Below are 13876 nucleotides of genomic sequence, written 5' to 3'. Positions count from 1 at the left end.
AGAAGTTGTCCTATGAAGGAAAAGCACCTGATAGAGTTGTAGTTACAGGAGGAGGTAAGAATGGAAGAATGGCTTTACCTAACGGAGCAGATGTGACGATGCTTATATTCTAGAAAGAAAGAACTGAAAGGAAGAATAAGTTAAAGATGGTGCAGAAAATGAACATGGCACAATCTAAAACATGGAGAAGGGCATAGATCCAGTTTTGCCTCCTCTCTTGAGTAGGGCAAGGAGGAAGTGGGAATGCGTGAAGTAGACGAATTTTCCAGTAAGGGGGTTAATGGTGAGAGAGCTTCTCTGTAAAGTAAGAGGTGCTGTCCCTGTCCCTCTCTGCCCTGCCCCAGGAAGCGCAGGGAGAAAGAGGAGGTGAGCTCTCCACATTAGCTTTGGGGAATGGGAGAGACATCTAGTCGCAAACACATGAAACAACTTCCCAACAGCGTTTCCAGCCTAACTGGAACTACAGCCCGTCAATTCTAGAGACAGCAGTTCATACATGCATGCAAGAAATATTTACTAAGTCATTTAATAGCTATTTGTTTAATTCTGGCATTAGTCCATAGCCCATAATCCTGTTGTCTGAGTTTTTTGTATTCATTTAAGCATTTTTTAAAAAATCTACTTTATTAAGGTATAATTTACATCCAATGAAATATACTCATTTCAAACCTGCAGGTCAATGGGTTTTAATAAATGTGTACACCTGTGTACTTGCACCAACCACAATCAAGATACAGAACATTTCCACCACCCGTGGAAATTCTCTTGTGCTCCCTCACAGTTGATGTTCCCCACCCATGTCCAGCCCCAGTCAAACACTGATTTGCTTTCTGATGGTATATTTCAATTTTGCCTTTTTTAGAATCCCATAAAAACTGTATCATACAGTATGCACTCTTGTACCTGGTTTCTTTTGCTCAGTAAAATGTATTGAAATTCATCCATGTTGATATCTGTAGGGTTTTTTCCTTTTTATTGCTGAATGCTATTGCATGGGGACACCATACATTGTTAATTCACTCACGTCTCGATGAACGTTTGGGTTTTTTCTCAGGTTTAAGCCATTCGGAATAAAACTGCTGTGAACATTGGGGTATGAGAGTTTTGTGGGCAGATATTTTCATTTCTCTTAGGCAAACACCCGTGCGTGGAATTGCTGGGGCTTTTTGTATTAGTACACTTTATTTTCTAGAACACTTTTAAATTTACAGAGAAACTGGGCAGACAGAACAGAGTTCCCACCTTCCCTTCCTCCCCCGCCCCGATTCTCTGAGTATTAACATTTTCCATGAGTGTGGTGCATCTGTTACAGTTGATGACCAAATGTTGACACATTATTATTAATTACAGTCCATCGTTTATTTAGATTTACTTAGTTTTAAACTAAGGTCTCTTTTGGTTGATGTTCCAGGATCCCATTCAAGTCACCACATTACGGTCAGTTGTCATGTCTCCTTAGGCTTTTCTGGGCTGTGCACGTTCCTCAGACCTTCTCTGTCTCTGATGGTCTTGACAGGTTTGAGAAGTATTAGTCAACTTTATTGCAGGATTCTCTTCTATAGACATTTGTATGCTGCTCTTATTGTAACTGAGCTGAGGTTGTGTGTTTTGGGGAGAAAGATCACAGACGTAAAGTGACACTATCATCACATCATGTCAAGGGTATATACTATCAACATGGTTTGTGCCTGTTGGTGTTAACCTCGATCACCTGGCTGAAGTGCTGTTTGCAGGTTTCTCCACTGTATGGGGCTGTCCCACACTACCTCGCTCTTTCATCCCACGTCTTTGGTAGTCACTATACACAACCCACAACTTAAAAAGTAGAGCATACGCTCCCCATTGTCTGGGTGTTCGTGTAACAAGAAATGATTCTGCTCTATGTTCCTTGCAGAATTTGGTGTCAGGACAAGTTGGTGTCTCCCGGCATGCTTGGGTATTTCCATTTATCAGGTGGACTACATGATTTGGCTCAGTCATTCTTTTCTCACCTTGACTATTAGTTTGCTGAGAGCTAAATGGGTGGGTTAATTGCAGAAAGTCGTTCTCCAAGGCTCCCGATTAGATTTTCTCTTTCTTCCATTATTTTTCTAACTCTTTATTGTAATTGGCCCAAATTATAAATGTGTTAATTGTATTATAACAACCTTTTTGGAATTAGGCAGAGTAGAAATTACAAGTCAATCACCATACTAGGGTACTTCAAACAGTCTGTGGAAAAATTGAATTAACATATAATACAAACCATTCCATGAACTTTCTGAAGACCCCTTGTATGCCCACAGTGACTTAAGCTTTCATCTGGTCACCATTCCTTAATTCTCATTCTTGGTGTTTCTCTAGGAATGTGACTGACAAGCTACTCCCTCATGGCATTTCTCCAATTCAGATCAGACGGGGAGACACAGAGAACAGTATCCTGGGTGAGTGGAGCTGGGATATGCTGGGGGGGGGTGATGATGGTGGTGGTAATCTTCTTGGAGGGGTTTTATTCCTTGACTGGAGTTTAGCTTCTCCCAGCCAGGGCAGTATGCATAGTGGTTAGTAGTATGGGCTGTAACATCAGACTTCCTGGAGTCAAATGCTATCTCTACCAGTCACTATCCATTAAAAAAAAAACATGGAGGTATGATTGAAATACTAAAAGCCATACAAATGTAATGTATACAACTTGAGGAATTTGAAGATAAGTGCACACCTGTGAAAACATCACCACAATCTATTCCATAGACATATCCATTACTTCCATAAGTTTTGTCCCAACGTCTCTATTGATTATTATTTTTCTGTGTGATAAAAATGCTTAATGTAAGATCAACCTTCTACTATATATAATAGCAATACATGATATATAATAATAAAGATACATTATATATTTAAAATAATAAATGTAGTATGTATTATGCAATAATAATACATAACACACTATTGTTAGTTCTAGGCTCTATGCTGTACAGTAGACCTCTAGGACCTACTCGTCTGTGTAACTGAAATTTTGTACCTGTTGACTAATACATCACCATCTTGCCTTCCCTCGAGCCCCTGACAACCACCGTGTCTCTCTCTGCTTCTGTGAATTTGACTATTTTAGATTCCTCATGTAATTGGTATCATGTAGTTCAAGGGTATGTCAGAAAGTTCATGGAAAGATTCATATTATCTTTAATTCTATTTTTTCCATGAACGTTTTGAAGTACCCTCCTATTAAGGTAAAATTGACAAATAAGATTGTGTATATTTAAGGTGTACAATGTGATGATAAAATATACATACACATTGTGAAACAATTACCACAAACATGTTAGTTAGCACATCCCTTACCTCCCATAGGTACTTTTTTTTTTGATGGTAAGAGCACTCAACATCTACTCTCTTAGTAAATTTCAAACATGTAATACAGTATTTTGGGGGGTGGGCAGCTGGCTGGTACATATAATACAGAATTATTGACTAGAGGCACCATGTTGCACATTAGAACACCAGAACTTATTCTGAAAAGTTTGACTGAAAGTTTGTATGCTTTGACCAACTTCTCTCCATTTCCTCCAACCCCTGTCTCTGCTTCTATGAGTTTAATTTTTTTAGATTCCACTTATCAGTGAGATCATAGAGTATTTTCTTTTTCTGTCTGGCTTACTTTATTTAGCATGATGCAGTCCAGTTTCACCCATGCTGTCAAGTGGCAGAATTCTTTTTTTAAGACTAATATTCCATTGTATGGATGTACCACATTTCAAAAATCCATTCATCCATCAGAGGATGTTTCCATTTCTTGGATGTTGTGAATAATGCTGTAATGAACATGGGAGTGCACAGATCTCTTTGAGATCTTGCTTTCAATTCCTCTGGGTATATACCCAGAAGTGGGATTGCTGCTCTATGTAGTAGATCTATGTTTGGGTTTTTGAGGATCTTCCAGGCACTATTCTTGATCATGGGTAAGTTACATAACATTTCAGTGCCTCAGTGTCCCCACTTTGAAATGGAGGTAAGAATAGTACTTTCTGGGTTTTGTAAAAGAGTAAATGAAATAATACATATAAAGTACATAGAAAAGTGCCTGGCAGTCTAATATTGTAAGATATTAACGTTAGCCTGTTTGTTATTTAGCCCGTTCTGTTTTGCTCCTTCTTGTAGCACTGTCTCCACGGCCCCCATGCCACCCTGGGCTTCCAGCACTAAAACCCTCTGGCTTCTACCACCAAGATGTGTGGCACTCACTGTCCTGTTCTGGCCGCTCCTTCCCCACTGTTGACAGCATCCTGGGCTGCCTGGCTGGCCACATCGTCCACATGATGGGGGATTCCACACTCCGGCAGTGGTGGGAATATCTGCGTGACACCGTGCCCTGTGAGAGACTGTGAGGGGAGAGGGCAGGAGCCTGCAGACTTATGAAGGACAAGGGGAACAGGGAGGGCTTTGAAGAGCAAGGCTCCTGTAGTTTGTGCAGAGGTGGGGCAGGATGCTGGCACTTTCCAAAGGACGAGTGAGTGAGAGCTGGGAGGACGGATTATCACCATCGACCTAGCTTTCCAGTTTAGCTCATCGGAAGTTACGTAACGTGCTCAAATGACATCAACAACTTTCAAAGAATACAATGTGTGACTCTACCAAAAAGTCCCCGTTTAGGTTCTAAATGAATTCCCCATTTAGTCTCTTAAGGAAAATTAAAATGTGAAGGACATAAAGTTCAAACTTTTGTCCTTCACCCCACTCGATTTTTTCACTGGTTTGGTCTTGGCCAGTGATTTGGTAGAGATGATGGTTCCCTTAGCACCGAAAGACTGAGCGAGCCCCACCAAAGCAAAACTAATCCAGCTCCAAATCTTCCATGTGCTCCCTGTTTTCTAAATAGTCAAAATTAATGGAAAACGTAAAACCATCTCAAGACTTGTGAGTAACCCCCATTTGGAAAACAAAACCCTCAGTATACGAAAGCAGTTATTTTAAGAAAAATTATGTCCCAAGCTACCTGTAGCCAGTAAAAAGGTATTACAAGTCTCAGAGATGCCTGGGGAGTAAGTGGGAAGATAGACTAGACACGCCAGCCAGAATGCCTGTCAGACTGGGCCCAGTGTTCAGTGACCAAAATCTCTATAAACTCAATTATAAAGTATCAATGGGCTAATTGTAGCACTTGCTTACCATGATTTTGAGGAAAGTCCTCCTAAGCATATTATCTCCATTCTTAAATGGGAAGCTCGGGTACTTTCCTGTCTTCCCACCAAATTTAGAAATTTACTATGTTGTCACTATCAGTCATTAGTCCTAATTTGAGATTCCCCTTTATTTTAAACTCTTTATTGAGGTATAGTTGGCAAACGATAAGTGTCACATATTTAAAATGTACAGTTTGGTAAGTTATGACAAATATATTCACCTGGAAAACTATCACTGCAGACCAGATGCTGTCCATCACCCAGAAGAGGTTCTTCATGCCCCTTTGTAATCCTTCCCTCTCGCTCTCCCCACGCCTCTCTCCTACTTCTCCTCTGCTTTCTGCCTCTGGGGCTTAGTTTGCATATGCTAGAACTTTATGCTCTTTTCTATGCATGGCTCCTTTCACTCAACATAATTATTTTCAGTTTTGTTGACATTTCTGCATGTGGCAATAGTTTATTCCTTTCTTATTTCTGAATAGTATTCCATTATATGGATATACCATAACTTGTTTACCCATCCATCAGTTGATGGAAATTCGGGCTGTTTCCAATATTTAGCTATTGCAAATACAATTGCTAAGAATATTTGTGTACAAGTCTTTGTATGTGCATATGATTTCCTTTCTCTTATGTAAATACCTTAAAGCGGAATGGCTGGATTATATGATTGGTGTATGTTTTACTTTTGAAAAAGCTGCCAAAGTGTTCTCCACACTAGTTGTACCATTTTATAGTCTAACCATCAGTGTATACGACCTTCTGTTGCTCTGTGTCCTTGCCAACACTTAAAAAGTTCTGCCTTTTAAGTTTTAGCTGTACCAATGGGTACGTAGTATTCATAATGGCTCAGTGAAACATTTTCATGATGGGTGCTTTAAAATTCTTATCAGATAATTCCCACATCTGAGTCATCTTGGCATTGGCACCTATTGGTTGTCTTTTCTCATTCAAGTTGTAATTGTTCTGGTTCTTGGTTTGCTGATTGATTTTCCATTGTATACTGGACATTTTGGGTGTTTTGTTGTGAGACTGGGTCTTATTTTACCTCCTTTTGTAGCAGGCACACCATGTTCAGGTGTGGCATGCAGGTCAGATGGAGTGAACATTCAGCTGTCTTTTGGGTCCAGCTGATGCCACCCTGGTGAGAGCAGAGTGCCAATGAACACTGCCTTGTCACCACAGAGTGAGGAAAGAAATTCACCCTGTGACACCAGAGGGAGAGCATGCAATGCCAACTAGTAATTTTTTTTCACCGTGCCTCATTTTGCCTTGCTGCTGCCAGGTTGGGGTGGTAGCTCAGGTCCCTCCTAGAGCCAATGTATGTGTGACTTTGAATTTCTTACAGATTACAAAGAACAATTAGATATCTTGCAAAGAGAAATATTCTTTGAAAACATTCAGTAGATGGAACAAGTAGCAAAAATGGATAGCAGTTTAGAGCAAATTAGTAAGCCAAAGGATTCTTAAGAGTTCAAGTCCTATCCTTCAGCCCTATAGTACTCTTTAGAACCCTCTTTACCCCATTATAGTTAATCTGGTATAATCATTCTTTACATTAATGTTTTCTGATCAGATTAAGGTGTGATGACTTTCTCCTGATTGGACCCTGAGTGATACACTTGTAATTCTTTTTTTTTCTCTTGTTTTTCACTCAGGTTTTTGCTTTTATTATTATTTTTAATTGACACATAATAAGTGTCCATATTTATGGGTACTGTGTGGTAGTTCCATACATGTATATGATGCTAAATAATCAAATCAGGGTAATTAGCATATCGATCACTTCAAACATTTGTCATTTCTTTGTGTTGGGAACATTCAAAATTCTCTCTTCTAGCTATTTGTAATTATAGTCACCCTGCATTGTTATAGAACACTAGAACTTATTCTGCGTATCTAGTTGTAATTTTGTATATACTGACCAACCTCTCTCTATTCGCCCCTTCCCCCTACCCTCCCCAGACCAAGCTAGAAACCACTATTCTACCTTGTACTTCTATGAGATCAAGTTTTTCAGTTTCCACATATGGGTGAGGACGTGGTATTTCTCCTTCTGTGCCTGGCTTATTTCACTTAACATAGTATCTTCCGAAGTATTCATGGTGCTGTGAATGACAGGATTTCATTCTTTTTTATGGCACTAGTAATTCTTAATTAATCCTTGACCTTTCTTCCCACTCAACAATAAATATAGCCCTAGAATTTCAGGGGCTTGACCAATTAAAGTTTATTTTGATCTCACCCAGAGCCCAGTCAGTGTTCATTAGGCAGCCTTCTGCCTTGCTGTCTTCTGAGCTGGGATTCAGGAACCCAGGCTCCTTTTATCCTACATCTCCACTGTCCTCTAGGGCATCTCCAGAAGCCACAGGGATCCTCTGCACCAGCCTCTTGATGAACAGAGAGAGAGAGATTGAGGAAGGGAGAGAGAATGGTGGATTGTATGAGTGTCTTTGTGCCTAGGTGTGGAAGTGGTATGGACATCTTTTTTGCCAAAATTCCAAATTCCAATGGGCAGAACGGAGTCATGGCCCCCAGACAAAGGAGCCTGGTAAACAGTCTTCAGAAAGAGAAAATGGAGAGGTGAGCAGCTAGCTAGTCTCAACTACCATCTCTCCTGCCCTTCTTCCCAAAGTATTTTAGACATATCAGTCAACTATGTTTATATTTTTATAACTATGTAAATATTTGTCTTTTCATAGTCAAGACGAACACGATGGTTTAGTATTTTTGTGCAGGAATTTGTTCTCCCTATTCTCTCGCACGTTTTTCATCAAGAAGTACTTTTGAGCACATGTGATGTGTAGGTACTGCCCTAGATTCTAGGAATATAGCAGTGACCAAAAAAAAAAAAAAACAAAACAAAACATTTTCAAGATTTCTATTTTGTTGTTTGTCAACTCTAGTGAAATGACTTAGAAACAACTAGCAAAATAGATATTCACAATAATTTCGGATAGTGAAATGTACTATGGAAAAAAAAAATGAAAGTGCCTGATGGTGAGGAGGAGGCAGATGGTTAGATCAAATGTTCAGGGAAGGTGCCGTGAGGCAGTTTCATTTGAGATGAGTCCAGAATGATAAGAAGGACTCAGCTATTTGAAACTCTTGGTGATAATCTCTGGTTCATTCAGCCCCCGCCTCCTTTGCAACTACACCTGAGCAGCTGAACACAGCTGGAGAATAACATTCCGCCATGCTGACTGCTCTCACTTTTCCTGCGTGACCTCAAACCTTAAGGGAGCCTTGATGAGGCTCAGTAATCACAGTGGGTCTCAAAAGCGGTCCCCAGACCCCAGCATCCGCATCACCTGGTTGCTTGTCTCAGGCCCCACCCTAGACCTACTGAATCAGAAATGAGGTGGCGTGGCCCAGTAGTCTGTGTGTTTTTTGTTTTGTTTTTATTGTACATATTTAAAGCACATCACTTGATGTAGGTATACATAGTGAAGTGATTACTACATTCAAGAAAATTAATATATCCATCATGTCACACAGTTGCTTTTCTTTTGTGTGTGTGTGTATACGGGTACCTAAAGTCTACTGTCTTAGCAAACTTCCAGTAGAAAACAGTATTATTAACTATAGTCTTCATGTTGTGCATTAGATCTCTAGACTTATTCATCTTACCCAACTGCAACTTTGTCCCCTTTGACTGACATCTTCCCATTTTCCACCCCATGGCAACCACTATTCTACTCTGTTTCTATGTGTTCGTTTTTTGTTTTATCTTAAGTGTCCACATATAGGTGAGATAATGTAATATTTGTCTTTCCGTGTCTGGATGATTTCACTTAGCATAAAGTCCTCTAGGTTCATCCATGTTGTGGCAAATGCAGGATTACTTTCTTCTTTAAGGCTGGATAACTTTCCATCGTACGTCTTTATCCATTCATCTTTTGATGAACACGTCCCTTGTTTCCATATCTTGGCTATTGTGAATAATGCCATAATAAAAATGGGAGTGCAGATATCTTTAGGAAATGGTCATTTCACTTCTCTTTGATATGTACCCAGAAGAGGGATTTCTGGGTCATATGGTAGATCTATTTTTAATTTCTTTAAGAATCTCCATACTGTTTCCCATAAAGTCTGCACCAATCTACACTCCCACCAACAGTGTACTTGGGTTCCCTCTTCTCCACAGCCTTGCCCACACTTGCTATCTCTTGTGTTTTTGACAAGTGCCTTCCTAACAGGTGTGAGGTGACATCTCATTGTGGTTTTGATTTTCATATCTCTGATGATTGGTGATGTTGAGCATCTTTTCATATCCTTTTCGCCATTTTTGTGTCTTTTTTGGAGAAGTATGAATTCAGGTTCTTTGTCTATCTCTGAATGGGTTTATTTTATTTTATTTTATTGTTTTGGCTATGAATTGTATAACATTCTTATATATTCTAGATGTTAGCCCCTTAACAGATGTATGGTTTGCAAACATTTTCTCTCATTCTGTAGATCACGTTCTTGTTTTGTTGATTATTTCTTTTGTTGTGCAGAAGCTTTTTTATTTGATGTAGTCCCACTTTATGCTTACTTTTGTTGCCTGTGCTTTCTGTGTCCTATCCAAAAAATCATTGGTGAGATCATTGTCAAAGAGTTTTTTCCCTGTTTTCTTCCAGGAGTTTTATGGTTTCAGGTCTTACATTTAGGTCTTTAACCCATTTAGAGTTGATTTTTGTATATGGTGTAAGATAAAGGTTTGATTTCACTCTCTTGCATGTGGATGTCCAGTTTTCCCAGCACCTTTTGTTCAAAAGACCGTCTGTTCCCCAGCAGCCTGTGTTGACAAGCCCTCCTCCAGGGAATGCTGCTGCCTTCTGAAGTCTGAGAGCCACTATCCTAGTCCCACTTTGCCACTCTATTTTCTTGAACCAAACTAAGGAATTGGAGGTGAAATTCCACAGACTTTCACCACCAAATTTTCTCACCTACCAGCATCTGCACCAGTTGTTTACTCTGTTTTCCCACCTGTTTCTGGAAGTTAACTCTCCATTTTCTTATCTACCAACAGCCCTCCCACTTAGACACCTGACCTCACTACCTGTTACCTATTCAAGGACATGTTTTAACAATTTCCCTCTCTCCTTCCTAAATCATCTTCTCTCTCAACAGTTATTTCCACCCCATTCCAATCAGCAGATAAGCATGTTGCCTCTTAGTTCATTTTCATGTGCTTAAGTGTGTGAGAGTGAATGACAGACATCATGATGTTTCTCCCTAAATATTCCTGTGCAAATTTTTTTCAAAGAATAATGTCTTTTTTACATATAACCAAAATAAGATGATCATACCTAAGAAAGTGAATAATAATTCCTTAAATCTAATATACAATTCATAAACAAATGTCCTTAGTTGTCCCTCAACAACCTATAGAATTGTATTCTTAAAAAGAGTTTTTTTTTAAGAGCAACTTTAGGTTCACAGCAAAATTGAGAGGAAAGTGCAGAGATTTCCCATACACCTCCTGCCCCACACATGCATAGCCTCCCGCATTAAAAGCGTACCCCATAAGAGTGGTATATTTGTTACAACTGATGAACTTACATTGCCACATTGTTATCAGCCTTCATAATCATCCAGAATTCACAGTTTCCATTAGGGTTCACTCTCGGTTTTGCACTCTATAGGTTTGGATAAATGAATAGTGACATGGATCTGCCATTACAGTATCATACAAAGTATTTTCACTGCTCTAAAAATCCTCTGTGCTCCCCTTGTTGTCCCTTCCCTATCCCCCAACCCCTGGGAATTGCTGATCTTTTTACTGTCTCCATAGTTTTGCCTTTTCCAGAATGTCATACAGGTGGAATCATACAATACGCAGCCTTTTCAGATTGACTTGTTTTGCATAATAATATATATCGAATGCTCCTCTATGTTTTTTTCATGGGTTGGTGGCTCATTTGTTTTTAGCCCTGAATAATATTATGTTGTCTGGACGTACCACATTTTGTTTATCCATTCACCTATTGAAGGGCATCTTGGTTGTTTGCAAGTTTTGGCAATTATGAATAAAGCAGGTATAAACATCCATGTGCAGGTTTTTGTGTGCACATTGGGAGGAAAATAGAGTAGCTTGGTCAGGCCCCCTCGCATCAGGTCCAATTGGGTGTGGTGCAGCACATTCTTTGTAAACAAGTTGTGGGGGGGTGGAGTTAGTGGGCATGTATGCCCTGTATTTTTAGCTTGTTGCTATTCTTTTGTGTTCTTCAGTGTGCCAGGCAGTGGCTCTGAACTACTGGTCTGCAGAGCTTTTGTCTAAAAATAGAACATGTCTACTTTGCTGGCAGCTGCTCAGTTTTTCTTAGGACTGCCTAGCTCTTAAATGCCTGTGTGCTGAATAAAGCTTCTTATCTCTTTACCAAGGTCTCCAAGGAACTTTCTCCTGTTACCTAGCTGGTAGATCTTCATATGAAGGTTTTGTGACCCAGTCTAGACAATGGGCTTGAGGGGTTCTGTGAGCTCCAGACCCAGCCCTAGGTTTACACAGATAAATTTTTAAATTTTAACCTCCTTTGGGTAAATATAAAAGATGGAATTGTGTTTTTGAAGCCCAGATCCATTCCAGGACCTGGTTGTTTTGCCCCTTGTTTTCGTTCAATAGAGACTAGTTCGTTCTTTTCTTTACTCTTATCTATGGAGGAGGCAGGACTAGTTTTGTTATCAAATGTTCCAACTTCTGGATTTTTCTGATTGCTTCCATATGGAAAAACTTAATTTGTCCTATATTTCTTGTGTTTCCTGTATCCTGTAATTTAGATAGACTTAATTTAAGCTTTAGCATAAGTGATGGTGTAAATTCTATTTGCAAGACATTGGGAGATGTGTGACGCCTGATTGTCTGTCATCAGTGATGATAATAGTGACTGGATCAGGGGATAAAATGCTGGTCCCTGCATGGTGCGCTTCTGTTTTTTCCCTTGAGACCAGCAAGGTATCGATGTGGTAATTTTTTTGTGACAAATATTAACTCTAAAATAATTCCCATTAACCATGTTCCTTATTATTTTAACACAAGTGATAAGTATGGCCTGAATCAATCATTTTAGAAAGGTAACAAAATGTTGATTTTTCTAAGTATTTTGTTCCTTCTACATTTATTAGCTTGCCTTCTTTTGTAAAATAGTGCTCTCTTTCACAGATTGGGGCTAAAAGCTTAGTTTGAAATAAAGTTCCTCCTGGAAGCAAGAAAAACATTCAGTTATTTCCCTTTAATTACCAACTTACAAAGGAAAGAGCTGGCTTACCAGTTGCTTCAAATGGTGACAAATGATTTTGTCTTTTTCTGACTGTCATTATGAGCACATGGATTGTTATATATTTGGTGTAATTAAATTAGTATAATCAGTGTTTTCTCTAATATTCCAGTTTTCACAATTTCTGCCAAGTTGGGTTCTGTGTCCTTTTTGATATAAATCCAAATTGAGGAAACCTCCTTGACTTCTGGCTCAAGGTGTCCCAGGCTCACTTTGTACCTGTTTTGCCCCAGACTTGGAATTTGTTGGTTCTCCAAGAATTTGTGGGGAATTAGAAATGAATATCTGGACACTGTGAGTGCTCATTGTTATCGAGTAACCTTGCTTCTAGGCCATTGAGCAGATGGAAGCTATGGATAAATGACAGATAGGTACATAAACTAAAAATCATGAATTCATATTGATATTTCTAAGTTATTTTAAAATTAGTGTCTGTATTTATTTATTTGAATTTATATTTGAGGCTCATTTCTCTCACACTGAAAATGTAACAGTATGAACACAATTACTTAATTGCTGTACCTGGCCATATTTTTAAAAAGAAGTAATTTCAGATTAGAAAACCAGTTTACAAGTATCAATGAAACCACTGAATGAAGTTAAAGATCCCTTGAACTTCATAGGTGACAAAGGTTGTGTTAAAAGAACTTAAAAGCTGCCTCGAAGAGATTTGCACTAGAGAAAAAAACAAAGAACCCCTGCAAAAATCAAAAAACAAACACCAGAAAATTCTGAACATCAACACAGATAATAACTGCAGTGGATTGAAACACAGTGGACATGATTAAATCCGCAAATTTATAACAATAACATTTTGGTAAATTGTAGGCAATCAACTTTTTATTTCAAAAATTGATAAATAGAGGGAGAAAAACCTTTATCCTGTCTTATATAACCAAATGATTGGTGAGGGGAAATTTCTCTTTATACAAATATTCCATCTAATAAAGAAGGAGGATTAACACTGGAATATCACCATTTTGTAGCCCCCAGTGAATTAACAGATCTAGGTAATAATTATCGATGGATGCTCATATCACAAAAAGTAGAGATACCCAGACATTATGTAATCCCAATGGAAGTACACAATCATCACCTATGAAGCACTGACCCTGAAAATGGAATCTGAATTTGAATACGTTTCAAGATCTAAATACTAATTTTCAGGAAATACAGACAATAGGTGGAATTCTTTTTAACACCATTTATGTTCAAAAAGTTAGCAAAAATTTCTACCACCCGGTAGGTTGTCATTTCACTCTGTGGATTGTTTCCTTTGCTGTGCAGAAGTTTTTGAGTTTCATATGTTCCCATTTGTTTATTTTTTCTTTTGGTGTTTATGCTTTGGGGCTCATGTTCATAAAGTCTGTACCGAGACCTAGTTCCTGAAGTGTTTCACCTCTATTTTCCCTTAGTAAATGTACAGTTTCAGATCTTATACTTAAGTCTTTAATCCAT

The 13876-nt window shown here is 38.8% G+C and overlaps 1 protein-coding gene across 1 annotated transcript in view; it reads left to right on the top strand.

Annotated features, from left to right (window-relative positions):
* LOC134372492 (NXPE family member 3-like) overlaps window positions 1-13876 on the top strand; it is a 40767-nt gene that overhangs the window by 10648 nt on the left and 16243 nt on the right. Inside the window, exons 5-6 of the mRNA XM_063089975.1 lie at window positions 2344-2423; window positions 4138-4350. Coding sequence (XP_062946045.1) covers window positions 2344-2423; window positions 4138-4350 — 293 coding nt within the window. The remainder of the gene's footprint in view (window positions 1-2343; window positions 2424-4137; window positions 4351-13876) is intronic.

This window comes from Cynocephalus volans, chromosome 3 (genome assembly GCF_027409185.1).
Source record: "Cynocephalus volans isolate mCynVol1 chromosome 3, mCynVol1.pri, whole genome shotgun sequence".
Classification (NCBI taxonomy): Eukaryota; Metazoa; Chordata; class Mammalia; order Dermoptera; family Cynocephalidae; genus Cynocephalus; species Cynocephalus volans.
This window is presented reverse-complemented; position numbering and strand designations above follow the sequence as displayed.